The 27,428-nt window shown below is 37.0% G+C and overlaps 1 protein-coding gene and 1 pseudogene across 5 annotated transcripts in view; both read right to left on the bottom strand.

Moving 5' to 3' along the window:
• Positions 1-27,428, bottom strand: part of ATM (ATM serine/threonine kinase) — a 140,040-nt gene that overhangs the window by 82,293 nt on the left and 30,319 nt on the right. For all 5 annotated transcript variants that reach the window (XM_035264446.3, XM_035264444.3, XM_078339378.1 and 2 more), the window contains 16 exons: positions 27,141-27,335; positions 25,890-25,985; positions 22,187-22,412; positions 19,468-19,593; positions 18,465-18,590; positions 17,024-17,113; positions 15,158-15,329; positions 14,045-14,244; positions 12,153-12,235; positions 11,906-12,061; positions 10,734-10,809; positions 10,493-10,623; positions 6,516-6,633; positions 4,994-5,167; positions 3,395-3,564; positions 1,452-1,698 (listed from right to left, as the gene is read on the bottom strand). In XM_035264446.3, the coding sequence (XP_035120337.3) occupies positions 1,452-1,698; positions 3,395-3,564; positions 4,994-5,167; positions 6,516-6,633; positions 10,493-10,623; positions 10,734-10,809; positions 11,906-12,061; positions 12,153-12,235; positions 14,045-14,244; positions 15,158-15,329; positions 17,024-17,113; positions 18,465-18,590; positions 19,468-19,593; positions 22,187-22,412; positions 25,890-25,985; positions 27,141-27,335 (2,386 nt within the window). The remainder of the gene's footprint in view (positions 1-1,451; positions 1,699-3,394; positions 3,565-4,993; positions 5,168-6,515; positions 6,634-10,492; positions 10,624-10,733; positions 10,810-11,905; positions 12,062-12,152; positions 12,236-14,044; positions 14,245-15,157; positions 15,330-17,023; positions 17,114-18,464; positions 18,591-19,467; positions 19,594-22,186; positions 22,413-25,889; positions 25,986-27,140; positions 27,336-27,428) is intronic.
• On the bottom strand, positions 23,331-25,039 carry LOC103796002 (BTB/POZ domain-containing protein 10 pseudogene; annotated as a pseudogene).

Below are 27,428 nucleotides of genomic sequence, written 5' to 3'. Positions count from 1 at the left end.
TTCCCTCCGAAACCTATTCAGGTTCTAAAAATTGCTCTTTTGGTTTGAAGACATTAATAAAAGAATAATAAGATTAAGGGTGATCAGAAGACTAAGCTGGGAGATGGAACAGGGTGGCTAGAGGCTGAGTGTCTCTCAAATTCCATAACCTCTGGAGTGCCTGTATTCTGTTCAGGCTGGCTTTGGGAAAGCAGTCCTCTGCTCACCATTTCCCTCCAGACTGCAGACTTACAAGCAGCTCTGAATGGGTTCACCTAAGCAACCGGGGAACTTGCTGTTCCATTTCTTAGTTCAATATAGATAACCAGGAAACTAAAAACAAAACAAAACAAAAAAAAAACCTCTCTTGAAGTTTATCTAATATTAACCAAGTTTGGTTAGTTATCCCTTACAAGTATCCAAAATAAATAAGTACATGAATAAATTCGGAGTGACCACAGCTGTTCTAGCTTAAAAAAATATTTACATGTATGTTTTACTATAAGTTGCTTCAAAAAATTTTGAAATGTGTATATATTATTATAAAACAAACGAAGCTTGTTAAATCCTTCCTTACTCAACTCCTTTTGACAGAGATTTAATGAATTCCCAAAATATATTATGTGGTTGAGATACATTAGCCACAAAAAGAGAGAGAACTTATGGTAGAGACGACTGATAAACAATTAACATAATTCAAAAGTATATTGTGGTTGGGCACGATGGCTCATGCCTGTAATCACAGCACTTTGGGAGGCTGAGGTGGGAAGATCACCTGAGGTCGGGAGTTCAAGACCAGCTTGACCAACATGGCAAAAACCCATCTGTACTAAAAACACAGAAATTAGCTGGGTGTGGCGGCCGCACTTGTAGTCCCAGCTACTTGGGTAGCTAAGGCAGGAGAATCGCTTGAACCTGGGAGGCAGAGGCTTCAGTGAGCTGAGATTGTACCACTGCACTCCAGTCTGGGCAACAGAGTGAGACTCTGTCTCAAAAACAAAAACAAAGTACATTGTATCATATGTTAGAAGGTAATAGGTGCCATAAAAAAACAAAGAGCAGGATATGAGAACTATAGGAATGAGGGATGCTTCTTTTTCTTGGAAAGTGGAAAGCTTGGTGAGACTGAAGAGGAAGTGAAGATTTTCTATACACTGTTTAGTATTCCTTGACTTTAACAACCAGCTTGCATTTGTGTATTACTGCAGTTAAAATAATTTTTAAATGGCAGAAGAAAATTATTCAAATTATTTTTTGGGTTATTTCCAATTTAATACACTTATACTTATTTAAAAGGCAATCAGAGGGAGAGAACACGACATAACCAAAAAAATTCATGGGTTGGCTGTGCTAGATAATGATTACAACAAGCTAAGTTTCAATATATAAAAAAGAATAAATAGACTTAAAATTTAAAGCTTATATCGCAGATCATTCAGGTAACAAAAAGTAGATAGAAATTGAAACCGTACCTGTTTTCCCAGTAAGTTTTCACTTTTAAGCATATCATAGACTTTGGTAGCAGTCTCTCTTTGCTGTGCCATCCCACTGTCTCCTGTACCCTCATAGGCAAAATAAGGAAGAATATTGACAAGAATCTTTGGAAAGCAGTCTGTTAGAAGACTTTTCCAGTCCTCTTGAATCTGATTAGCAATGCACTTCACCTCATCAAAACGGCTTCGAATCACCAGATGTGGAATCAAAATCTTATAACAAGATCTAAAAATATAAAAATTTAAAATACAGGTTATATATAACTTTTCCAAGTAAAATTTTATAAAATAGTTCTCAAAATAATACAGTGTTTTAATACCGTCAGCATTAAAGTATCACACTTTATCTAGATTATTAAACATTCTTTAATTTGAAATGGAAAAATTAAGTAAATTCTAAATAGTCACATTAAAAAAATTAGAAAGCTTAGAATATACCATCATTATAATTACATGATTTTAAAATGGGGACTTTGTTCAGTAGCACCCTTAGCAAAAAGTAAAAAGAAAACAAGTAAATAAAAATGGAGATTTGAATTTATATTTATTTATTCTGTATAATCAATTTATACATAAATAATTTATGTAAAAATATTGTAAAAGAAAATGTAGAAGCAATTATAAATTCAAACTAATGTAAATGTAGTTGGCCCTTGAAAAACATGGGTTTGAACTTATACTTGCATATTTTTCAACCAAATGCAGATAGAAAAACAGTATGCACAGGAGGTGAAAGTCTGTATACACAGAGGACTGACTTTTCACATGGGTTCTGCTGGGACAACCTGGGGATTGAGTATGCACAGATTTAGGCATACATGGGGGATCTGGGAACCAACCCCTCACATATACAAAGAAATTACTATATTGCTCTGCCAAAATGAATGAACTGTAAGGACCACTAAATTTACTTTTATAGGACTATCCTTCTTAAAGGAGACTATCGACATACAACTCATAATCTACTAGAAAGCTCTATTAGGACGAGCCTGAAACTCATCTGAGATACACTACCTGTAAAATGCATAGCAAAGTCCACAGCACAGAGCATGCTCAACAAGTATGAGACACCTTCCCATCATCCTGATGCCTAAATATTACTTTTTATTGTTTCAAACCTCTCCATTTTCAAATTTTTCTTCTACAGAGTTAAAGACAGCAAAATAAAGTTTTACATTAAGTTTCTAAATCTAATAGAAGTAATGATTCAATAGCCTATAGTCAAGCAACAGAAAAGAAAAACCAGGCAGAAATAACCAGGTACTAGTAATTTATCTTCAATTTTTTCAAAGGAAAGATGATCAAATATTAAAGCTGAAAGGGACCTGAAAAATCTCCTTGTGTAACTCCTTCACTTTACAGATTAAAAAACCAAGGCATAGAGGGTCTTTATGTGGCTTGACCAAAGTCACATAGCTGGTTGTTGGCACAGCCAGGACCAGATCTGAAGTCCAGTGACTCCCTTCAATACATTCTTTTTTTTTTTTGAGACAGAGTCTTGCTCTGTCACCAGGCTGGAGTGCAGTGGCACAATCTTGGCTCACTGCAACTTCTACCTTCTGGGTTTAAGCGATTGTCATGCCTCAGCCTCCCGAGTAGCATGGATTACAGGCATGCATTGCCACACCCAACCAATTTTCGTATTTTTGAAGTAGAGATGGGGTTTCACCATGTTGGCCAAGATGGCCTCAATCTCCTGACCTTGTGATCTGCCCGCCTGGGCCTCCCAAAGTGCTGGGGTTACAGACGTGAGCCACTAAATACATTTTTATTAAAACAAGCTGTCCTGCTACTAGAACCATGTGGCCTTCACACACACATGTGTATGGGCATGGTTTATGTGGTGCTGGTGATGGGGACTTGCTAAACATTGTTAACTAACTTTAAACTAAACAAATTTCACACGTTATATGCAAACTTACCTATAGAAATCCTCAATATTTGTGTAGTTTAATAAAATAAAAGGAAAAGAAGATAAGCTGTATTCAGTATCTTGAAGATTTAGCCATTCCAAAACCAGATAATCTAAATGAGAAGCCATAAAGTCTTCTAAACACCTATATCCAAACGTTTCAGAAACTTTCTCTAAAACCTGCAGAAACCAAAAAGTCAATTTGTTAAGAAAAATGAAAAAAATAAATCATTTAAATGCTTGTTAATATTATTTAGAGTAAGACCTAGAAACAACATTCTTTTAACTTTTCTTGATTTCCTCATCTCTGAGATGGGGATGATAAGGAAGAAAATGTACTCCACTGGCACTACATCTGACACACAGCAAGCGCTCAATAAATGTTAGGTAAATAAAAACAAAAATATGCTGAGAGTTTCCAACATTTGGTTACATTTAAAGGTAGATTTAAAGTAAAATTATTGGCCAGACATGGTGGTCCACACCTGCAATCCTAATGCTTTGGGGGGCCGAGGAGGGAGGGCTTTAAGCCCAAGAGTTCAAGACCACCTTGGGCAGCACAGCGAGAACCCATTTGTGTAACAAATTAGCCAGGCATGGTGGCACATGTCTGTAGTCCCAGCTACTCAGGCGGCTTGGGAGGACTGCTTGAGCCCAGGAGGTCAAGACTGCAGTGAGCCATGATTGAATCACTGAACTCTAGCCTGGGTGAGAGTGAGACCCTTTCAAAATAAATAAATAATTTAAAATAAAGCAAAATCATTCCTCTCAGGCTTAAATCCAAATTTAAAAATCCACAGAATACATACCACTTACAACTATTAGGTAATGTATTTGCATATAAACAAATTTCATACTGAGAGATAAAAGGTTAACTAATTACAGGTTGGCTTACTATAGAGCCCCACGGAAACTATGCTGGTAGAATGTTAACTGGAGTGTCAGTTCACTGACCTACCACTGACTTATCACATGAAAATCTGCAATGGCAAGGCCTGGAACTTCCTAAACCATAAATGCTGAGGTGATGCAAAAGAGAAGGGGCCAACATTCTATAATACTGTGCTGATGTAATAATTACAAGGCAGGTCCCTAGTCCTTCTCCCCTAATAATTGAAATTAAAAGCCTGATAGCTGTAAAATTTGACTTCTGGCCCTGCTAGACCCCAAGGTGCTGCCCAAGAATCTACCGGGCAAAACACCTATATTGCTCTTGGGTCCATATGTTTCCCTCAAAAATTACTATTTCCAAAAGCCTGGTCTGTCTGGTGAACAAGTCATTCACCCTTGTTAGTTCAATGAAAGCCTTGTGAAATGCTCTTAAACCGAATGTAAGAAACAACAATGCATATACATAAATACACCATTTGAATAGTTTTTATGAAAGAAAAAAAAATTACAAATTAAAAAAAGAAATAAATAAAAAAGAAAGAAAAAGAAAAAACATACAAATAGTTTTCATATAACTGCTTTCCAATATTCCCAACCCAAAAAATAAAATTGTTTCTTAGTCTTAAATAAGTGCCACTTAGAAAATCTAGCTTTAAATTTTAAAATTATTTCACAGTGACCCAAGGAAGCTTATAATAAAATATTCATCCACATATACCTTTTTCACAAGGTGAGGTTCTAATCCGCTTTCTTTCACAGATTTACATAGAGCAAACAAAGCCTGTTTTTCACAGATAGGGCTACAGGATAAAACCACGGCTATCAACATCAGTAAAACAGATTTTCTATTATAAATTTCATCCAAAGCTTCAGGGTTCTCAGCGCCATGGGACTTAAAAAGAAATTAAAAAAAAAAAATAACATAAGGTAAAACGTAAATGTTTAACAATCAATTATAAAATCCCAACTGAACTCCAGATTTTTTGACTAGCTATTCCACATTTAGAGAACCTCTTATTCACTAATCATAGTTCTTTTGTTACAAGAAAAAGTAAGGACCTAATACCTTTACTAAATCACAAGCATTGACACATTTAAAAACAATTATGACCTTTCCACCTAAGTCAATTCCTTCACCCATTTTTTATAAGACACAGATCTATAACATTCTGGCTATACAGAAACATTTAATAACTAAAACAGTGTAATTGGATTGCTTGTAACACAAAGGATAAATGAGGAGATGGATATCCCATTCTCTATGATGTGATTATTTCATCACATTGAAATAATCAGACTGTATATCTGTATCAAAACATCTCATGTACCTCACAAATACACACACACACACCCCTACTATGTATCCATAACAATTAAAAATATAAAAATAAATAAAGTAAAAATTACAGAAGATCCAAGTTCTTATATCAACTTTGTTCATACAATGTTTCTATTAATGCTGTATAAGATAGAGTTGGCCTTTTTTGATAACTGTAATACAATGCTGATTCATACTATAATCTCAAGACGTAAAACTTCTTAGGTCTTTATCTAAAGGAACTGCTGTCAGATCAGTATTTTCCCTTTTTGCAGTTAACAGGCTGATTTAAAATGTGTAATATACATGATCTCTATTAGATTTATGTTATTTACACTTATCTTTCTAATCTATTGAAATTCTTTTCTAAATTCACATTCCTTCAACTGTCTTTTCCAATTTCCTGCTATCACAGATTTGACAGTCATTTAACTATCTTAAGTACTCACAAGAAACAAATCAGGGCATAAATATATGAAAAAATTTGAATCCTAAGACAATTATTACCATATATTCTACAGCAATGTGAAATATCACAAGTTTCACTGGAAACACCATAATTTGATCTTTTTCTCAATCCATTTCTTCCAATTGTCACCCGTTCCCTTAATTCGTTTTTAATCAGATCACACATGAAAGGCTTTTTAAAATAAGGAAGCCATTTATACTCCCAAAGAAACTCAATTAAATTTTGGGTTTCTCCATAAAAATGCTACAAATTAAGTTAAACCAAAAGAACTTACTATGATTTGACCCACTGTATCCTAGAAATAATGGAGTTTCATTGAATTCATATAGTTGTTTTAGAGCAGTTTTATATAGTAACTACTGGATTATAAACACTGTTATGCCAAACTTGGTAATTTATAGAATATTCATAGCAAGCGTATGATAATAGCAAATACACGTTACTTAAAATTACCATTTCTCTCATTCCTTCCTGAGCTTTCAAGTATGCATTTTGAAAAGCTGTTTGCTGAAGCTTCCAAGGAAGTGCTTTCAGTAACCTGGAAGAATCTCGTTTTGTGTCCTGGAATAATCTTAAAACAAGCAAACAAACAAACAAAAAGTGAAATAATTGTTTAATCCAAAGCATATTCCAAAACAAAAATAAATCACTCTGTGAGACATAACATACTAGCTCTTTTTTAAAGACTAACAAAACCTGAGTTTATTTAAATAGGTTCAGACCAGCAGCTTAGTATTAACGTCTTTAATAAAAAATCTATTTTCTCCTAGAATTGAAGAGGGTCTTAAAATCTCTTTTAACTACTGCCCAAATCTGAACAGCACTGAACTCAAACTAGCCAGAAAAGATAAACTATTCTCTGGCCAAATACCAATTAGTTGAGTCCAGAGATTCCAATGTCAACCTGCTCTAATATTTAATCACTCTCAAAGTGGGTAGGTTAATGTTTTAATGTACCATTTAAATTTTGTTTTATGTGATGGTAAAAGGTTCATCAGTGTGCCTTCTGCATAGCAGCCACTTATTTAAGGCTAAATCAACTTCGTCCGTTATCCTTTTTTAGTAATCAAAGTTTTTATAATTAAGTTCCTCTGATTCTTCTAGTCTCTCTAACTGCTTTTAAAATAGCTAAACATCAGATATCTGCTATCGTCCGAATGTTTAACCGTCCAAATGTCATGCTGAAATCTGATCCCCATTAGGTTATGCCCAGTGGGAGGTGTCTGAGTCATGTGAGCTGATCCCTCATGAATAAAGGCCTAAGCGTAGGGAATAAGTGAGTTCTCACTATTAAGTTCCCACAATAGCTGGTTATTTAAAAAAAAAAAAAAAAAGAGCCTGGCACTGTCTTCCCCACACTCCTTTGCCTCCTCTCTCACCATGTGATCTCTGCACACACTGATTCCTCTTTGCCTTCTGCCATGAGTCTGAGGCCCTTACCAGATGTAGATGCCATATGCCAAATAAACCTCTTTTCTTTATAAATACTCAGCCTCAGGTATTCCTTTATGCAACACAAATGAACTAAGAAAAAATCTAACAAGTGTAAAATTGAAAAAAAAAAAAAAGAATGCTATTTGTCATTCTTGAATTTATACTTTGTGACTGTTCCATTTTTTTCAATGCCACCACTACACTGCTGCCTTATCACATTCAACTCAGTCTCATATAACCTCAGTCCTTAAAGTCCAGCATGTATTTGCTATCTTTTATCTGTGATATTTAGGAAGAACTTGAACTTCTAAACATATTCATTAGAAATTCTTACAATGGAAACTCTTACTGAAAAGAGTTCCAAACCGAAGGAGGCAGACACAAAATCTAGTTTATGAAAACATTACTGCCAGCATATTCAACCACTGAAACAGGTTTAATACTTTATGCGGCTGCTGGAACAATATAGTGATCTTTATTATTGGTCTTACATAATGAAAGATCTGAACAGTAAATTACTCAAATGATTTTTCAGCTTTGATGTTTTTATAGGATCTTGTAATTTTTTTTCAAGTACATTATTTTATAAACAGTTATTGAATACCTATCACATGCCAAATATTGTTTTAGGTACTAAAAATACAGCAATGAACAGAACAGACAAAAAACCAGTGCCTTTTAGGAATTTATATACAAGTGGAAAGGGAGACGTAAATATATTAAACTAGGATGTTTCAAGTTATCAGAAATGCTGAAGAAAAATAAAACAAGGGAACAGCAAAATGGCTGAATAAGAACAGCTCCAATCTGCAGCTCCCAATGAGATTAGTGCAGAAGCTGGGTGATTTCTGCATTTCCAACTGAGGCACCCAGCTCATCTCATTGGGACTGGTTAGACAGTGGGTGCAGCCCACAGAGGGTGAGGTGAAGCAGGGTGGGGCATCACCTCACCTGGGAAGTGCAAGGGGTTGGGGAACACCCTCCCCTAGCCAATGGAAGCCATGAGGGACTGTGCCCTGAGGATGGTGAATTCCAGCCCAGAAACTACGTTTTTCCCGTGGTCTTCGCAACCATAGACCCAGAGATTCCCTCGGGTGCCTACACTACCAGGGCCCTGGTGGCAGACACCAAGCTAGCTGCAAGAACTTTCTTTCCATAGAAAAAGACTCATAAGAAACTCACTGAAAACTGCACAACTACAGGGAAACTGAACAACCTGCTCCTGAATAACTACTGGGTAAATAATGAAATTAAGGTTTTAAAACCAGTGAGAACAAAGACATAACATATCAGAATCTCTGGGATGAAAAAGCAGTGTTTAGAGGAAAATTTATACCACTAAATGCCCACAGAAGAAAGCAGGAAAGATCTAAAATTGACACCCTAACATCACAATTAAAAGACCTAGAGAAGCAAGAGCAAATAAATTTAAAAGCTAGCAGAAGCCAAGAAATAACTAAGGTCAGAGCAGAACTGAAGGAGACAGAGACATGAAAAACCCTTCAAAAAAGTCTAGCAATCCAGGAGCTGGTATTTTGAAAAGATTAACAAAATAGACAAGACTGCTAGCCAGACTAATAAAGAAGAGAGAAGAATCAAATAGACACAATAAAAAACAATAAAGGGGATATCATTACTGATCCCTCAGAAATACAAACTATCATCAGATAATACTATACACACCTCTATGCAAATAAACTAGAAAATCTAGAAGAAATGGATAAATTCCTGGACACATACACTTTCCCAAGACAAAACCAGGAAGAAGTCGAATCCCTGAACAGACCAATCAAGTGCTGAAATGGAGGCAGTAATAGCGACCAACCAAAAAAAGCCCAGGACCAGATAGATTCACAGCCAAATTCTACCAGAGATACAAAGAGGAGCTGGTACTGTTCCTTCTGAAACTATTCCAAACAACAGAAAAAGAGGGAGTCCTCCCTAACCCATTTTATGAGGCCAGCATCATCCTGACACCAAAATCTGGCTGGGACACAACAAAAAAAGAAAATTCCAGGCTAATATCCCTGATGAACATCGATGTGAAAATCCTCAATAAAACACTGGCAACCCGAATCCAGTAGCACATCAAAAAGCTTATCCACCATGATCAAGTCAGCTTCATCCCTGGGATACAAGGCTGGTACAATGTACACAAATCAGTAAACGTAATCAACAACATAAACAGAACCAATGACAAAAACCACATGACTGCAGGTTCATGCCTGTAATCCCAGCCCTTTGGGAGGCTGAGGCAGGTGGATCACCTGAGGTCAAGAGTTTGAGACCAGTCTGGCCTAGTATGGTGAAACTCTGGCTCTACTAAAAATACAAAAATTAGACAGGCGTGGTGGCAGGCGCCTGTAATCCCAGCTACTCAGGAGGATGGGGCAGAATTGCTTGAACCCAGGAGGCAGAGGCTGCAGTGTGCCAAGATAATGCCATTGCATTCCATCCAGCCTGGGAGACATGAGCGAAACTCTTGTTGCAAAACAAAACAAAACAAAACAAAGGCAAAAACAAGACCGAATTAATATAAGTGTATTCTAGTACTCAAACATAAAAGATCCTCATGATAGAATCATCCCAGGGCTATACTGGATGTTCACTCAAGTAAACATAATTGTGTAATTAGCACAATGTAAAATATGCTAATTATCATTTCATAAACTCACATAAAAATCACAGTAATTTTCAAACAGTCCATATCTCCTGTGTTAGTAGGCACACTTAACTCAAGCCAACCACTTACTAGCTCTGTGGCATAAGGAAGTTACTTTACCTCACTAAGTCACAGTTTCATTTAGAAATTGAAGGAAATAATAGAATCTAAGTGATAGAAGTGTAAGGATTAAGAAAAAACATAAATGCCAGGCACATCGTATATACTCAGTAAGTGTCAGTTATTTTTAATATTGCAACTGTGAGCAGTTAGTGTGCGAGACACTACTGCTGCCCACAGCATTCCACATACTCACGAATACTTGACCTATTACCTGTTGATTGACTTGGCAGCCAACATGCGAACCTGGTGATGATTATCAGCAAGAAACTGTGTAAATACTTCATTTACAGGAAAGTCTTCTCCCACCACGTGAAGAACAGCCCACTTTGAGTAAGGATCAGCCTGTGCAAAAAGAACTGAGCTTGAACATGAAATAGAGAAAATTCACTCATTAACAAAAACTGCTTTAAAATTTTCAATGGAGATCTTACTAATAAAATGCAAAAACTCACCTCAAGCAAACATTTAAGGCATTCTACTAGGGCCATTCTTACAGAGAATGTATATTTCTTCTCCTTTGTTAGATGCCTGAAATTAAGTAAGTTTTTGGAAGTCAAATAATCATTCCAGTAAAAGCACTCAGAAAATTCACCGAATATCAAGGTTATTATAAGTTGCTTCCAATATGTCTTTCTGTGCTAAACTTATTTGTCATGATATGGAATATGCCAACATACTCACCTTCCCAAAAATTCAAGCTAAAAGAAATCGGTTTGAAAGAATTCATTTTAGCACAAATGATTTGTTTTATACCATCATGACTCTTTTTTGGGGGGCTACCATAGAATGGCTAACCACATTACAGTCAACTTACTTTAGAAAGAAATTGCTAAAGTTTTGTTTGGTATATCGAAGATTTCAACACCACATTCAGGCAGGGTGCACTGGCTCAGGCCTGTAATCCCAATACTTTGGGAGGCTGAGGTGGACAGATCACTTGAGGTCAGGAGTTTGAGACCAGCCTGGCCAAAATGGTGAAACCGCATCTCTACTAAAAATGCAAAAAAATTAGCCAGGCGTGGTGGCAGTAATCATAGCTACTCAAGAGCTGAGGCAGGAGAATTGCTTGAACCTGGCAGGCAGAGACTGCAGTGAGCCCATATCGCACCACTGCACTCCAGCCTGGGTGATGGAGTGAGACTCCATCCCCAAAAAAACAAAAAACATTCTATTGATTTAGAATTACTCATCAGTCAAATAGTACAAGGGTTCTAAATTATATATATGTGTTCCTCTGTAAGTATCATGGTGTTATCTCGGAATGTGACAATATAGATAAAATAACCAGATAGTGACAAGGCCAATTTGTTCACTTTGGGAATATGAACAATTCAACTGATTTTGGCTTGTTATCCTTCCTTTATTCACTATATATGTCAAACTATTAAATGACTCAAAATTTGCAGGGAGATGAGTTAAACAGCTTAGAAAGCCAAGCTTTAAAAAAAAGCAGTGTAGTTTTTCAAGCAACTGAGGGAAACCCAAATTATATTCTGCTATTCTTAAAAGATATATTAGCTATGTAGGAAGATCAGAAGAAATCACTGATGTAGATACAAAATTTGCATTTTGTTATCCACAGATAACAAAAGACAAATAAGACCACAAAATAAGCTGTACCTACCAAAATGCTCCAATTACTGTAAGAAACTGTCCTTGAGCATCCCTTGTGTTCTCAGAGTCCATATTGCTTTGACCTAGGTTTCTCACGATATGAAGGACATGGTTTAAAATCGTTTTACAGACATCTTGGTCACGACGATACAAAGAACACACATTGCTGTGGTGAAAAACGTTTCACTTCATCAGCTTAACAGAACACATCAGTTATTTTATAAATTTAAAGTGAACATAAGGTTTTAATTTCTTACGATAGTGGTTTCAGAAGTTCAATAACATCTTCCATTGGCAAGGGATATTCTTTTCCAGGAAGCTCCTTTAAAAGCATTAGATACTAAGATGGTAGGAGGGAAAAAAGTCAGGTTTATTCACAAATCATTTACGTTAAAAAGTATATAAACATAGGCAGGCTCATGCCTGTAATCCCAGCATGTTGGGAGGCTGAGGAGGGCGGATCACAAGGTCAGGAGTTCGAGACCAACCTGGCCAATATGGTGAAACCCCGTCTCTACTGAAAATACAAAAATTAGCCAGGCATGGTGGCAGGGGTCTGTAGTCCCAGCTACTCAGGAGGCTGAGGCAGGAGAACCATTTGAACTCAGGAGATAGAGGTTGCAGTGAGCCAAGATCGCACCACTGCACTCCAGCCTGGGTAACAGAGCGAGACTCCATCTCAAAAAAAAAAAAAAAAGTATATAAACATAAATTCATACATGCACACACATACAGCTGTAAATTTTTAAGAGGGGTATAGTAAAAACAAAAGGCTTTGAAGTCAAACAGCAGAATTCAAGTCCCAGTATCAAAGCCTTAACTTTTCTGGTTAAAAAACTTGCCTTATATCATCTAGGGCCTTTGTACCCTCATCTGTAAAGTGGGGATTTATCACTTACTTGGCCAGATAACTGTGAGGATTGGAGAAGGAAAATGCAAAAGTCTAGCTTGTATTGTGTGCTGCAGTTAAGAGCTTGAGCAAGATTCTGAAACTGTTAAGTCTTATAGTCTGAAACTGAGGTCGGGAGCTTAATACCAGCCTGACCAACATGGAGAAACCCCGTCTCTACTAAAAAATACAAAACTGGCTGGGCATGGTGGCGCATGCCTGTAATCCCAGCTACTTGGGAGGCTGAGGCAGGAGAATCCCTTGAACCCAGGAGGTGGAGGTTGCTGTGAGCTGAGATCACACCTCTGCACTCCAGCCTGGGCGACAAGAGTGAAACTCCATCTCAAAGAAAAAAAGAAATGTATAAATTTGGACAGAAAAAAGGGTAAACCGTGTGATACTGGCTTGGATTTTAGATATCAACATGCAGATAAATGGATGGGGTGAAGGCAAAAGAGGAATTACTTTTGTAAAATTCTCATCAAAGTATAAATCTAATCATGAGGAAACAGACAAACTCACAGCAATGAACTTGTACTATTCAAATATATGAAGGTCATATTAAATAAGAAAAGAACTGTTCCAGATTGAAGGAGACTAAACAGACTATGCACCTAAGTGCAATGATAAAATGTTAACTTCTTGATTTTGATGATTATACTGTGGCTAAAAAGAAGTGTACCCTTGTTTTTAGGAAATATACCCTGAAGTGTAAGGAGCACCATGTGTGCAAGTTCATCTCAAAATGGTTCAGAGAAAATAACGTGTGTATCTGTGTGTGAGTATATGTGGAGAGAGGGAATATTAGGCAAGAGTGGTAACATGTTAACTGTAAAAGCTTATCAAGAGTATATGGAAATATTTTGTAGTATTCTTGTAACTTTACTATCATTTTGAAATCAAATCCAAAAAGCTGAAAATATAGAAACTAAGGTAAAAACAAGATTCCAGCTTCAAACACAATGTTATGTATTATGTTTACATTCAGGGTCTATGTTTCTTAGCCTAATTAAAATAATATATAATAATTAATTAAACCTAAAGAATAAATCTATCCAAAACCCATCTAAGTTTTAATATTTCAGCATCTTCCTAAATTTGTTCATAGCACATTAAAAGAAAAAATGTTATTTTCCAACTAGCCTCAGGTTCATTTCTCAAGAGAGCAATTCCAATTCTTCAAAGACAGCATGTGATTCTTTACATTCAGTCAGCAACATCAGATACAATCCAAGAGCTTGTTCATTCAACGTAACTCACCATATGCAAGTGAAGAGATTTTGTGGGGTCTAGCGTGCTAGAATCAATTAACATTAACAACTTCCTCCGAATGTCAGCTGCCCTAAAGGACACGGCATTGGTCTGAACAGCAGTTACACACAAACACAGGAACTTGAGCATGTCTAAGAAGAGGAGATCTTGCTTTGATAGGTATTCTTCAGCTAAAGGGTTAATGGCACCTAAAAACAAAAAGCACTCATTCAGAGAGGGGCACAACAGCCCCAAATGTCCTCCTCTTTACAAAAAAAAAGCATATGAAAAACAGATTTATAGTAAAATTAATTATATACTAAAAGCTTTAAAAGTCTTTTTAAAAAATTATCCAGGATTCTGTTGTCAAGAAATAATTTAAAATATGGGGGGAAAAATCCCTTTAGACAAATGATCGCTGCAGTCATGTTTATTAGAGGAAAAAACAAAAGAATCTAAATTTCTGACAATAAAAAATGTCAAATAAATTATGGTATTTGTGATTGAAAAATGGTGAAGCCATTAAAAAGTATGACTATCAAGACAAGCAACCACATGGAAAAAATACTTATAATTAATATTAAACAGGCATTAATAACATGTGACTCTTGATGTTGATTACAATTTTGAAAGGTTCTACAGCGAAATAATAGAAAAAGGTTAAAGCAATGGTATGATGGGTGAGTTTTCATTTCCTGCTTTCTATTGTCCAAATAACCTATCATATGGTTTTTATTTCTTTAATAGTTATCTTTCTTTCTTTCTTTTTTTTTTTTTTGAGACGGAGTTTCGCTCTTGTTACGCAGGCTGGAGTGCAATGGCGCGATCTCGGCTCACCGCAACCTCTGCCTCCTGGGTTCAAGCAATTCTCCTGCCTCAGCCTCCCGAGTAGCTGGGACTATATCTTTAATAGTTATCTTAAGTTCTTCCTATGAAGAATAAACTAGGAAACTAATAAATTTGAGTAAAAATCAGAAAAATTTAAAGTATATAGGAATAATCCTAAAAGGCTAGACTAAGGGAAAATGAAATAAGCATAAAATTGATATCACTGAGGACTCTTACACTGCCAAATTAATATAAAGAGGTAAAAGAAATCCCAAGCAGTAAATATATATTTACCTATGGTACTTTGGCTCTCTCCAGGTTCATTTGCATCACTAACACTACTATCAGGGTAATCATCAAATAGAGTCATGGATGACTGATCCTCCACCTCCATTAGATTTCCATTAGTATCATCTTCCATTGATTCTACATCTCCATGGTCAAATGGCTTTTTGATTGTGAATGCCTTCAAGGAAGAGAAACAAAGATGTTCAAGATAGCTTCTTGCAGGACCACGTTGTACTTAAAATTTACCTAATCAGGTCACGCACAGTGGCTCACATCTGTAATCCCAGTAATTTGGGGGTTGAGGCGGATCACTTGAGGTCAAGAGTTCGAGACCAGCCTGGCCAACATGGTAAAACGCTCTCTATTAAAAACACAAAAATTAGCCAGGTGTGGTGGTGGGCACCTGTAATCACACCTACTTGGGAAGCTGAGGCAGGAGAATTGCTTGAACCTGGGAGGCAGAGGTTGCAATGAGCCAAGACTGTGCCACTGCACCCCAGCTTGGGTGGCAAAGCAAGACTCCATCTCAAAAAAAAAAAATTTACCTAATCAAACAATTCAAGGTTAATGAGTAAGTATGAGCGCTACAGTACTTTTTCTACTAAATGTCCAACAATAGGAAAATGGATGTATAAGCGTAAAATGTCTACATAACAAAGTAATATACAAACTTTAAAAATTATTTCTCATATTAAGAAGTTTTATAACACCCAAAGTTGATAAGCCTGTAGAGAAATGTCTAAATTGGTATGACTTTTTTGGAGGACAATGACAATATCCATCAAAAGTAAAATTCACATTCTTTTTGAACAAGCAAGTCTATTGCTAGAAATTATCCTACATCTATCATATACACAAATACAAATAGACAAAAGTATAATAATCTGTACCACAGAAGTCTTTGTAACCCAAATAACTAGAAATCACTTAAAATGTTAATTAATAGCAGATGGGAAGAATGGCTCACATCTGTAATCCCAGCACTTTGGGAGGCTGAGGTGAAAGCAACATTTGAGGTCAGGAGTTGGAGACCAGCCTGGCCAACATGATGAAACCCTGTCTCTACTAAAAATATAAAAATTAGCCAGGCGTGGTGGCACACATCTGTAATCCCAGCTTGTGAGGAGGCTGAGGCAGGAGAATCTCTTGAACCTGGGAGGCAGAGCTGAGATTGTGCCACTGAACTCCAGCCTGGGCAACAGAGTGAGACTCCATCTCAAAAATAATAAATAAATAAAAGGAGCAGATGGGCTTTTCTATACATGCATACTATTCACTGTTACCACACAATAGAATACCATGCACTGCTAAATAAAGTATAACAGACAGCTTATAAAATAAGTACAGTGACATGGAAAATGATTAAGATGTGTCATAAAATGGAAATAAGCAAGTTATAGAATATGTTTTCACTCAAGATATTTCAATATCTACTTTGTATGGCCAGCAATGGTTCAGACAAAAAAATGTATGTGGCATAAGCCCGTTTGTGGGGAAGAAAAATAAATACTACAATAAGAATATGTTGCTTGTCTGGCAAGATTTTTGGTCACTTTTAAAGAACAAGTAATTATTTTGAATTTTGGTACAATGTTGCACAGCAATAGGTATAAGCCTGGCTGATTAGTTCCCCATCATTCAGTGTATTATTTATTGAGAAACTGAAGGCAGGCACTCACTATGGTAGGTATTGATATTAAGAAGCAATCAGGTGTATTTCCCCACAAGACAAACAACTATTTAATTTCCACATTTATAAAAATGTAATATGTTATATGTTTTCAGATGCATCCCTATTTACAAAGATATTTCAACCAAAAAATTATGCATATTAGAATGGAAATACGATAGCAAAATAGAAAGCATACTTACTAAAGTTTTACAAATATCTGCAATATCATTCATTAGCTTTGACGTTAACAGCCGCAGGAAAAAGCCAGACGCAATCTTACTTGGACTCTTCTGCAATTAAGACAAACAAAGAACCAAGCAACAAAGAAATAAAAACAATTATTCTTGGCAGACAATGTTTTCTCTATCTTGAATGGAATGTAGATAAATAGTTTACTATTAGGGCCAAGATATACGCAGCTTCCAAAACACATCTCTCCTCAGAGTGATCGTTACTATACTGTACATCTTTCATTGTGCTTTAACAACATTAAAGTAACTGCTATTGACTCTAAACATAATTAAGCTGTAATTAATTATAGGTTAGAATTTATTCTTCTACTTTTCTCCTTTCCCACTTACACCAAAAGGGAGGAAAAACACATTACAAAACAGAAAGTCTGTTGATAATTGATATACAGTCATGTACCTAGTATTAGGTTTCAAATATATTTCCAATTATTATCAATACTCTGGGGACTGGCTTGGCTACCTCACGGGCCTGCTGCAGATAAAAACAAAGATTACGCTCTTTCTAACAAATGTAATGTGAGACGATCTGAGCAAAAGAAAGTAAAGTATGTGCTAGAGTTATCGCTGTGCTGCTCACTAGCCCTGCTATGCATACCCCAAAGTTTGAGTCAACAAATTTTTATTAAATGAATGAAATGTGCTGGGAATAAAAGAGTCATCTACATGGTTGTATACAGAAGTGGTAAGACAATCTCAGAAAACTTCCTGAAATTATAAAATTAGTTTCATGACAAACTCAAATTCCTATTGCTTATTTGTCTGGATATTACCTTTATGTACCATTCAATTTAATTTTAAATCAGTTTGTAAACTTATGAATGTGGTCAAATATGGTAGCTCACACCTGTAATCACAGCACTTTGAGATGCTGCGGTGGAAGGATCACTTGAGCCCAGGGTTTGAGACTAGCCTGGGCAAGGTTTAAAACCCCGTCAATACAAACAATACAAAAATCAGCCAGGCATGATAGTGTACACCTGTAGTCCCAACTACTAGGGAGACTGAGGTGGGAGGATCACTTGAGCCCAGGCGGTCAAGGCTGCTGTGAACTGTGATCACATCACTGCAATTCAGCCCCGTTGAAAGAGCAAGAAACTGTCTCAAAAAAAAAGAATAAAAATAAAAGTAAAGAACAAACTTATGAGTGGACACCAAAACAGTAACACCAATCAGTAATCAATCCCCTGCACAGACTATACTATCAAGTAAAAAGAAAATTTTAGCTAGGTGGTACATAACTGTAGTCCCAATTACTCAGGACCTTGAGGCAAGAGAATTGCTTGAAACCAGGAGGTCAAGCTACATTGAGTCATGACAATGCCACTGCACTCCAGCCTGGGTGACAGAGAAAGATCCTATCTCAAAACACAAAACAAGAAGAAAATCTTACCTTGGTACAGTTGCTCAAGGAACGTGTACATAGATACATTATATTTCTCAAGGAACCAATTCTGAATTCTTCATTTGTCTTATTTTTAAACAGAGTGATACTTTCTCCTGCACATTGCATTAGAGACTATTACAAATAGAAGGAAAAATGCAAATTCCAGTTAAAATTATAGTTTAGTATTGCTTTTAAAAGTACACTTTGATCTTGGACATACTCTATAAAATAAAAAAGTACACAAGAGAAAAAATGAAATGTTTTTAGAAGTTCCACGTAGTCACGTAGTATAAGTAAAAATCACTAACAGTTAGTACTACCAAGAGATCAGAGTTTCATGCTTACAGCCTACTTGATTAAGGGTGTTAACCCTTAATCAAAGATTCTTCAATATAACTGATCACAGGGAAAACTTTAAAAAGGACAGACAGGCCGGGCGTGGTGGCTCATGCCTGTAATCCCAGCACTTTGGGAGGCCAAGGCAGGTGGATCACAAGGTCAGGAGTTCACAATCAGACTGGCCAACATAGTGAAACCCCATCTCTACTAAAAAATACAAAAATTAGCTGGGCATGGTGGCTCGTGCCTGTAATCCCAGATAGTTGGGAGGCTGAGGTAGGAGAATTGCTTGAACCGGGATCCAGGAGGCAGAGGCTGCAGTGAGCCCAGATCACACCACTGCACTTCAGCCTGGGCTACAGAGAGCAAGACTCTATCTCTTAAAAAAAAAAAAGAAAGAAAGAAAAAAAGAAAAAAAGTAGACAAAAATCAATATTTTAATGAGATTAGATTTTAATGTGATATTTTTTCATTTACTATTATTTATAGTTGGATTATAGTAATTTCAAGTTTTAAAAATACACAGTATAATTCTTCTCATATTACATAAATAAAAGAGACAGGGTTAACCTACATAAAATTTAATGTCTTCCAAACAAATGCAATAATGTTATCAGCAATAGATTTCATTCAAATTTATCAGAAACTTTATTAGCATAAATTCTCTTACCTTGGCTTTCTGGAATAATTCTGACTTATATGCTTCATCTTCAGTTATTACACCCATATAGCAGTAGCAGCCAAGGACACCCACCAAAAGAACTGAACACCGGACAAGCATTTCTGAATTTGTAATCTTAAAACAAACCACACAAAAAAATATGTATTTCATAAATAATTCTGTATATTCTATAATTATCTTTTATAAGAGCAAATTCTACATACATATTAAAAAACAAAAGTTCAGTTAACTGAGTTAAAGGTGGCATATTCTGAATATCTCTAAAAACAACTAGGAGATCACTGTAGAAATATAACTAGGATTCTCAAGAAAAACAGCCTAAATATCTCCTAATGGCCAAGCAGAACATATCATCTTAGGGTGCAAAGTGTACTGTACACGTAGGCCCTTAAATGCCTGAGGTAGAAATGAAAGAAAAGAAAAAAAGTTGATAGGCAAATAAATGACTATAAGTCCTAGAACACAAGTAGAAATTAGAGTCATATAAAGAGACATTAAAATGACATTTTAAGCTTCTGAGGAAAAGGAGCCTTGACTTACTCAGCTTTTTAGACCCCACAGACTAGCATAAAGCATTTTTTTCTAGTATATAAAGTTTAGACAGCTGGCTGGGCACGGTAGCTCATGTCTGTAATCCCATTTTGGGAGGCCAAGGCAGGAGGATCACCTGAGGTCAGGAGTTCAAAACCAACCTGGCCAATGTGGTGAAACACTGTCTCTACTAAAAACACAAAAAATTACCCAGGTGTGATGGCAGGTGCCTATAATACCAGCTACTCAGGATGCTGAGGCAGGAAAATTGCTTGAACCCAGGAGGCAGAGGTTGCAGTGAGCTGAGATCGTGCCACTGCACTCCAGCCTGGGCAGCAGTGAGACCATATCCCAAAAAACAGTTTAGACAATTTTATAGAATTACATAAGAATCTGCTAAGTTACACACAAGATGTTCTGATTTTTTGTTCCTACAGGGTCAGAAATGGCATTCTAGGAAAAAATACACAAAACTAAATTACTTGAAAGTGATTACAATTGTGGCACAGAAGAATGTCAGCAAAAGATCAGAAAGAGGCACACTGTCCCTTCTCAGGTCATTTTCCCTGGCTACTGAATTCACTTCTTTGAAGAGATTACAGGCTTTATTTCATTTAATCATTTACCATGTAACAAGGCACTGTGGAGGATACAAAGATTAATAAAAATATGTATGCCCTTTACAGAGTTTACATGGGCAAGGCGCTGTGACTCGTGCCTGTAATCCCAGCACTCTGGGAGGCCAAAGCAGGCGAATCACAAGGTCAGGAGTTTGAGATCAGCCTGGCCAACATGGTAAAACCCCAACTCTACTAAAAATATAAAAATTAAGGCCGGGCACGGTGGCTCACGCCTATAATCCCAGCACTTTGGGAGGCCAAGGTGGGTAGATCACGAGGTCAAGATATTGAGACCATCCTGGTCAACAAGGTGAAACCCCGTCTCTACTAGAAATACAAAAAAATTAGCTGGGCATGGTGGTGCATGCCTGTAGTCCCAGCTACTTGGGAGGCTGAGGCAGGAGAATTGCTTGAACCCCAGAGGCGGAGGTTGAGGTGAGCCGAGATCACGCCATTGCACTCCAGCCTGGGTGAGAGCAAAGACTCCATCTCAAAAAAAAAAAAAAAAAAAAAGAGTGTATGTGATAGTTCAAGAGATATTTGTATACAAACCATATGTAAATATCCTTGGTATAAAGAAAATGCTAACTGCTATTAAAAATGTGAAACATTAAGTACTATAAAATTAAAAGATGAAAAATTATTAGGCCAGGCACAGTGGCTCACACCTGTAATCCTAGCACTTTGGGATGCCGAGGTGGGCCAATCACCTGAGGTCAGGTGTTCAAGACCAGCCTGGCCAACATGGCAAAACCCCATCTCTACTAAAAATACAAAAATTAGCTGGGCATGGCAGCATGTGCCTGTAGTACCAGCTATTCAGAAACCTGAGGTGGGAGAACTTGAGCCAGAAGGCGGAAGCTTCGGTGAGCCAAGATGACACCACTGCACTCCAGCCTGGGCAACAGAGCGAGACTTCGTCTCAAAAAGAACAAGTCTTGGAATCTCACTTTCTCAGATTCTAAGAAAGGTATTAGCAAGGATTTTCACATGTGGATGATCTGAATACATACAAATAGGTAGAAAGACATTTCACATTTTTAAAAATGGGAGTTTGGGCAAGAGAACAGCATACATGAAGAGAATTTGTGATTTTATGAGGCTAAAGGAAATTCCTAGATGACATCTAAAATAATTGCTAGTCCATTTATTGTCTTTACTAGTCCCTCATCCCTCTTCAAATGCCACCAAAATCTATTATTTGTTTAAATTGTGTTCTTTTCTCCTACTGTTACATCTCCCTCCTTTGTATTCAGAGGTTTTTTTCATCATATAATCCCTATGCCCAGACTCTTGCTATTCCCCATTTTCCTACACGAGGAATTCTTTTATGTCTACCATAGTTCCCAGCACAAAGGAAGTACTCAAATTATTATTTTTGAGTTTTCCTTTAATTATGCTAAGTTGTCCCAATTTGTAGCCCTTTACTGCCATTTTGCTTTTAAAACCAAGCCTCCCACAACTCTTAGTGTTTCTCCTGCCCCTATTTCTCCTTCCTAACAGTTTACCAAAGTATAAGCTTAGAATATATATAAGCTTAGTTCTTTTAATCTCACCTCAGATGAATAACTATTTAGAAGCTGTTCTGATAATCCCAGAAGATAGCGAACCAGTGATTCCTTGAGATTCTGGTGGACAGAAAAGCCAATACTAGATTGGTGCTTTTCTATAGCACATTCTCTCACAGCAGTTAAAAAGTCCATCTTGTCAAAAGTTGTCTGAAGAAACAGTTCTTCTACTTCTGAAAATGAAGGTTCTTCTTTATCTCTTTGGTGTTGTTCACTTCAAGAAAGTAAGATCTTTAATTTATAAACAAACTACCTAATGCTTTGCCTCTATAAATTAGCAACATATTACAAAGGAAAACAACACAGTATCTACATCATTCAAAGATTACTTATACAATTAATAGATTATTGTTTAAAGCTTATCTTCTTTCGACTTTGAAAGCTACTTGTATCAAATTTCATTAGTCAGTAGCAATTTTACTAATAGACCAAAGAAATACAAATTACAATTTCTTTTTCTTAAAAAAAAAAAATGGAATTTTATTTTGATGAAAAACTTGAGTTTATAATCATTTAGTAAATGAGGAGCAAACACTTCATTTTCCTATCCCATGTCTCTTAAGAAAAAAAGCATCAGTAAATAAGTGTCTGTGACAGATTAAGGATAAGACAGACTGGATCATAAGCCACCTCTGACGTTCACACTCCCTGCATGTGACTCACTCTGAAGGGTGAACCAGGACTGGAGATAACTGAACTGATGTGATATGGGCATTAAATCTCATTCTGATCATTTAGCTAAGCCCAAGATAAATACTTTCTGCTCATCAAGGGCAGCAAACTATACAGATTTTACTGAAGGAATACTTTGAGAGAAGCACTTGCTTAGGTTATACTGTGCATCACAATTATAAAATGGCTTGAACATTTCCATTTAACTACCATTTATAAAGTGCAACTTTATAATATTCTGTATTTTATCTGGGGTGTGATGATTATCAGTCCAAACTGAAAGTACCCCAGCTGCCTATTTCCACCACTTTTGAAAAGACCTAGATGTGTGAAAAAGGACCATCCCTCATATAAAGAACCAATTTCACAAACCTAGTGGTAATCAAATACATTTATGTAACTGGAACTTCAAGATGGCAGAGTTGTATTCATTTTAAAAAACCATTCAGCTGCCTTTGGTCTTTAAAAAACCCTACACTGCAATATCCTAAACATTGTTACATGCATCTCACAATGAAGAAGAGTGGCCTTGCAGTGCAGAATGAGGAGAGTACAACGTCACTGTGAAGAGTAGCATGCTATGGTTTCAAGGAACATCAGCAACACAGCATTGGATTCTGTGCATCAGGATCAAGGTCACTGTGCCAGAAGGGGGATGGACAGGGAGAATGTCCAGCTCATCCCCTTGCAGAGTTGGGTGCATGACTTCCAGCTGGTCTTGGGGAATGTCTGCCGCAGCTGCTGCAAGACTGGTGATAGATTTACTCTTTACACACTGAAAGTCTACAAGCCGACTCTTTTCTTCTTCCTTCTCCCAGGACATTCGAATAAAGGGTCTTTGGACATAGTTGTAGATCATTTCTGGGTGGCCTACAGGCCTTTTCTTTATTTTTTCTTTGTAGGTAGGATAACTTTCTACTCCCAATCTAATCTTCTCAAGACCCCTCTCCTTCAAAACTGACTTGGCCACATCTCTGTTTTCAATGTACTTGAAAAATCTATATAATTTTGTGCTATAAATAATTTATGAATATTCTTCTCCCATCTGTGGTGGATATTCTTCATCTCAATCAACCACATCATCATCTGAAAGCACCACTATATGACATTCCTGTTCCCCACTCAGAGCACTAGCTACCATGAGAGGGAGGATCATTTCTTCCAGATAAAATTCCAATTGTCCTCGAGCACCATCATTTGATAACTCATGCATTAGGGTACTGAGATCTCTACATTTAATAGTACTATATTCAAAAGAGACACAAAGATAGTCACATGCTTCTCTCAGTTCAGGAATAGATATATGCCATCAGGACAATGGAATATTCCTGTTTTATAGTAATCCAGAATAGCTTGAAACACAGTGGAACCAATTCCCTCTGCCACCTGAAACTCTCCTTTCTCACTGGGTCATGTAAAGTTATGTTCTCTGCGAGGTCCAAACATCCTGCCCAACGTTGTATTTGGCTGTGCAGTAAAAATGGATGAGTCTACAACAAATGTAGTGTTATCCTCTTTTAGTGTCACTAGTCCTGACGTTCTTATATTCCGAGCTCCTCCTTTTGTATTTTCATATACAAACAGCATCTCTCCAGCTGTCCTACAACTACCATCTGAACTTGACTGACTACTGTTTCTGCTGCCGTTCCCAGTACTGCTAATGGAACCATTTGGGGGTGCTCTCTGAAGATGCGGACTGCTTGGACGAGAGGAACTGTGATCATTTTCTCATTCAATGTGGTGCTGTTGTGTAGGAGAAGTCACATTTCTAATACAAGGAGTGAGTTGAGACTCTGTTTTTCATGGGATGAGTCTCGTGATCTGTCACTTGTCCTTCGTCTGTCTCTCGATCTTTCATGTCCCTGACTAGCACATGTAGACTCATGTTGGTCAACTCCTCCTTTACCAACACGTAAGGAAGTACTTGAATGTTGATAAAGTTTACAAAGTCTACTATGCAATTTCTGATCCCAATTCTCTGGATCACTGGAGTCACTGTCATAGGGATGAGGCCGTCCTGCCATCCCCCTCCACGCTTCTGCACACTACTGCTCTGAAAGCAAACATGTAGCACCCGTAACGGTCAACACTGTAGTCCCCTTCAGTGCCCACAGAGGACTGGGCAAAGGCCGAGGCCGGTGACACCTCCACTTCCTCCTCATCCAGATCCCTCTGGAGGTGGCTAGAGAGGCAGCCACTGAGGTGGCTGCAAGTAGCAGAGCTGTCCCGGCAGGATGCAGGCCTGCTCCTCCACAAGTTACAATTTCAAAGGCAAATTCAGAAATTGTCTTTTAAAACACCGTATATAAATGTTGAGCATAACACTGTCTGAAAACATATCTGTTTTTTCACCAAGCAGAGGGAGTAACAAGCATAAGTTTAAAAACCTTTAATATCTGGTATGGTTAAGCAGTTATGCATCCTTTTGGTTAGAAAAGTAACAATCTTCCAACTAAACTTTCATTATTGTGGTTGGTATTTATTTGTTTTTCACCATCAATTTCTGCAAAAAATAAAATTTTTTTTCATTTTTTGCCCTCTTGAGGGAGATAAGGAATCTTTGTGCCAGTGAGTCATTTTCAGTCACAGTAATGCAACCTAAGTCTTTTGAGTCAATCAACTAAAATCAGGTTTAGATTTATTTTTTGTTTTCAATTATCATTAGTTTTTAAAGCTAACAGTCAAATCACAGTTGATGTACAGAAATGGGTCGCACCTTTAAGAACTTATTTCATATAAATTTTATATTCTTAATTTCCCGGTATAACCATTCAATTTTTCCCATTGGCACTTGTCACATATTAGACAGCATTAAAAAATAGTAACCTTCATCTAATGTTACAAAACATAGATTACAATCACTGAATTAAAACAACCTTTTCCCTGGCTAACAGTTGTGATTTTGGGGGACCAATTTAGTTTATAATTATTAAGATGCAGCTACTACCCAGCTAAAATTATTCACTTTGTAATTAAAGCTATATCCTAAAATGACAAAGAACAATATTAGAAAACATACCATTCTGGCGCACTTTGGAAAAAATTCACTGCAGCCTTACAGTTTTTCATAGTCAGACTCACAAGAATTTTCTCCAGTACGAGATGAGGAAAATTACTATAAAGAAAAAAAGAAGCTTCACTTAAAAGACCAAAAGTCATGTTAAGAATACTTTAAACTTTAACATCCATGTTTAGCTATAATTCTTGACTTCTGAAATTTGGATCCTAGATTAAAACTGCTTTCATCTACACTAAATTTCTTAATATCCAAAAGGGTACTTTAAGGAGGACAACCATTGTTACTAACGTTTCCAATACTATTTAGAAACAAGATCATGTCTGATGGTCATTTCTGAAATAAAAGAAGGTTATAAAATTAAAGCAAAAGCAAATGGATCCATTCAGAGGTTTGCTCTCCAATCATTTGGTTCCAATTACCATCTGTGGAAAGGTTAAGTGGACAAGTGACTCAGTTCCCTTATCCTGGTGCTTACATCCTGCTTTGTCTTCCTTATTTCCTCTCCTCATTAATAAAACATATTTCACCCAGAAGACACTCCTATTATGAGAAAGGATCCAGGATCTACATGAGTCAGATATATGGACTTACTCATTTAAAAAATCAGAAAGGAACACATAAATGCTCAAAGAATTATATGTACATTCTTCATGCATACCCCCCATATTCTATTTAAAAAATCAGAAAGGAGGCCAGGTGCAGTGGCTCACACCCATAATCCCAGCACTTTGGGAGGCCAAGGCGGGTGGATCATGAGGTCAGGAGTTCAAGACCAGTCTGGCCAAGATGGCAAAACCCCGTCTCTACTAAAAATACAAAAATTAGCCAGGCATGGTGGCAGGCACCTGTAATCCCAGCTACTCAGGAGGCTGAGGCAGAGAACTGCTTGAACCCACGAGGTGGAGGTTGCAGTGAGCCAAGATTGTGCCACTGCATTCCAGCCTGGATGACCGAGTGAGACTCTATCTCAAAAAAAAAAAAAAAAAAAAAAAAAAATCATAGAGGAACACATAAATGCTCAAAGAATTATATGCATACCCCCCATATTCTCACAGTGAGACGACCCTTTATTTCAGAAGCAATCAGGCATACAGACTCTGATAACTGTAAAAACAAATGGAATATTGAATAATTAAGGCTAGATCTGGGAAATTCTGCACTATCAGTATAGAATAAAAAGCCACCTGGCATCAAGTAGGTGGAGAGCCTGATAAACAAAAAAACCAGCAGCATGTAATGAACTTAAATTACCTGTGAAGAATCGGAGGCACTTCCGTACTATTTTCTAAGTCATCCTCTAGCTGATAGAATAAGAGCCATCTCATTATTGATTCCTTTAAAGAAAAGCTTTTATTTACTTCACAAATATTTGGCTCTATTCCCATTTTTACTGTTTCTGGAACTATAATGGTGGTCAGTGCCAAAGTCAAGCAGCATATTGCAGGACTATAACAAAACAAAGGACAATTGTGAAAAGCAAGCTACTGGGGGCACAGACCTGTCTATCTATTAGGACGGTGCCTGGCACATCCATTTCGT

Source organism: Callithrix jacchus, chromosome 10 (genome assembly GCF_049354715.1).
Source record: "Callithrix jacchus isolate 240 chromosome 10, calJac240_pri, whole genome shotgun sequence".
Taxonomy (NCBI): Eukaryota; Metazoa; Chordata; class Mammalia; order Primates; family Cebidae; genus Callithrix; species Callithrix jacchus.
This window is presented reverse-complemented; position numbering and strand designations above follow the sequence as displayed.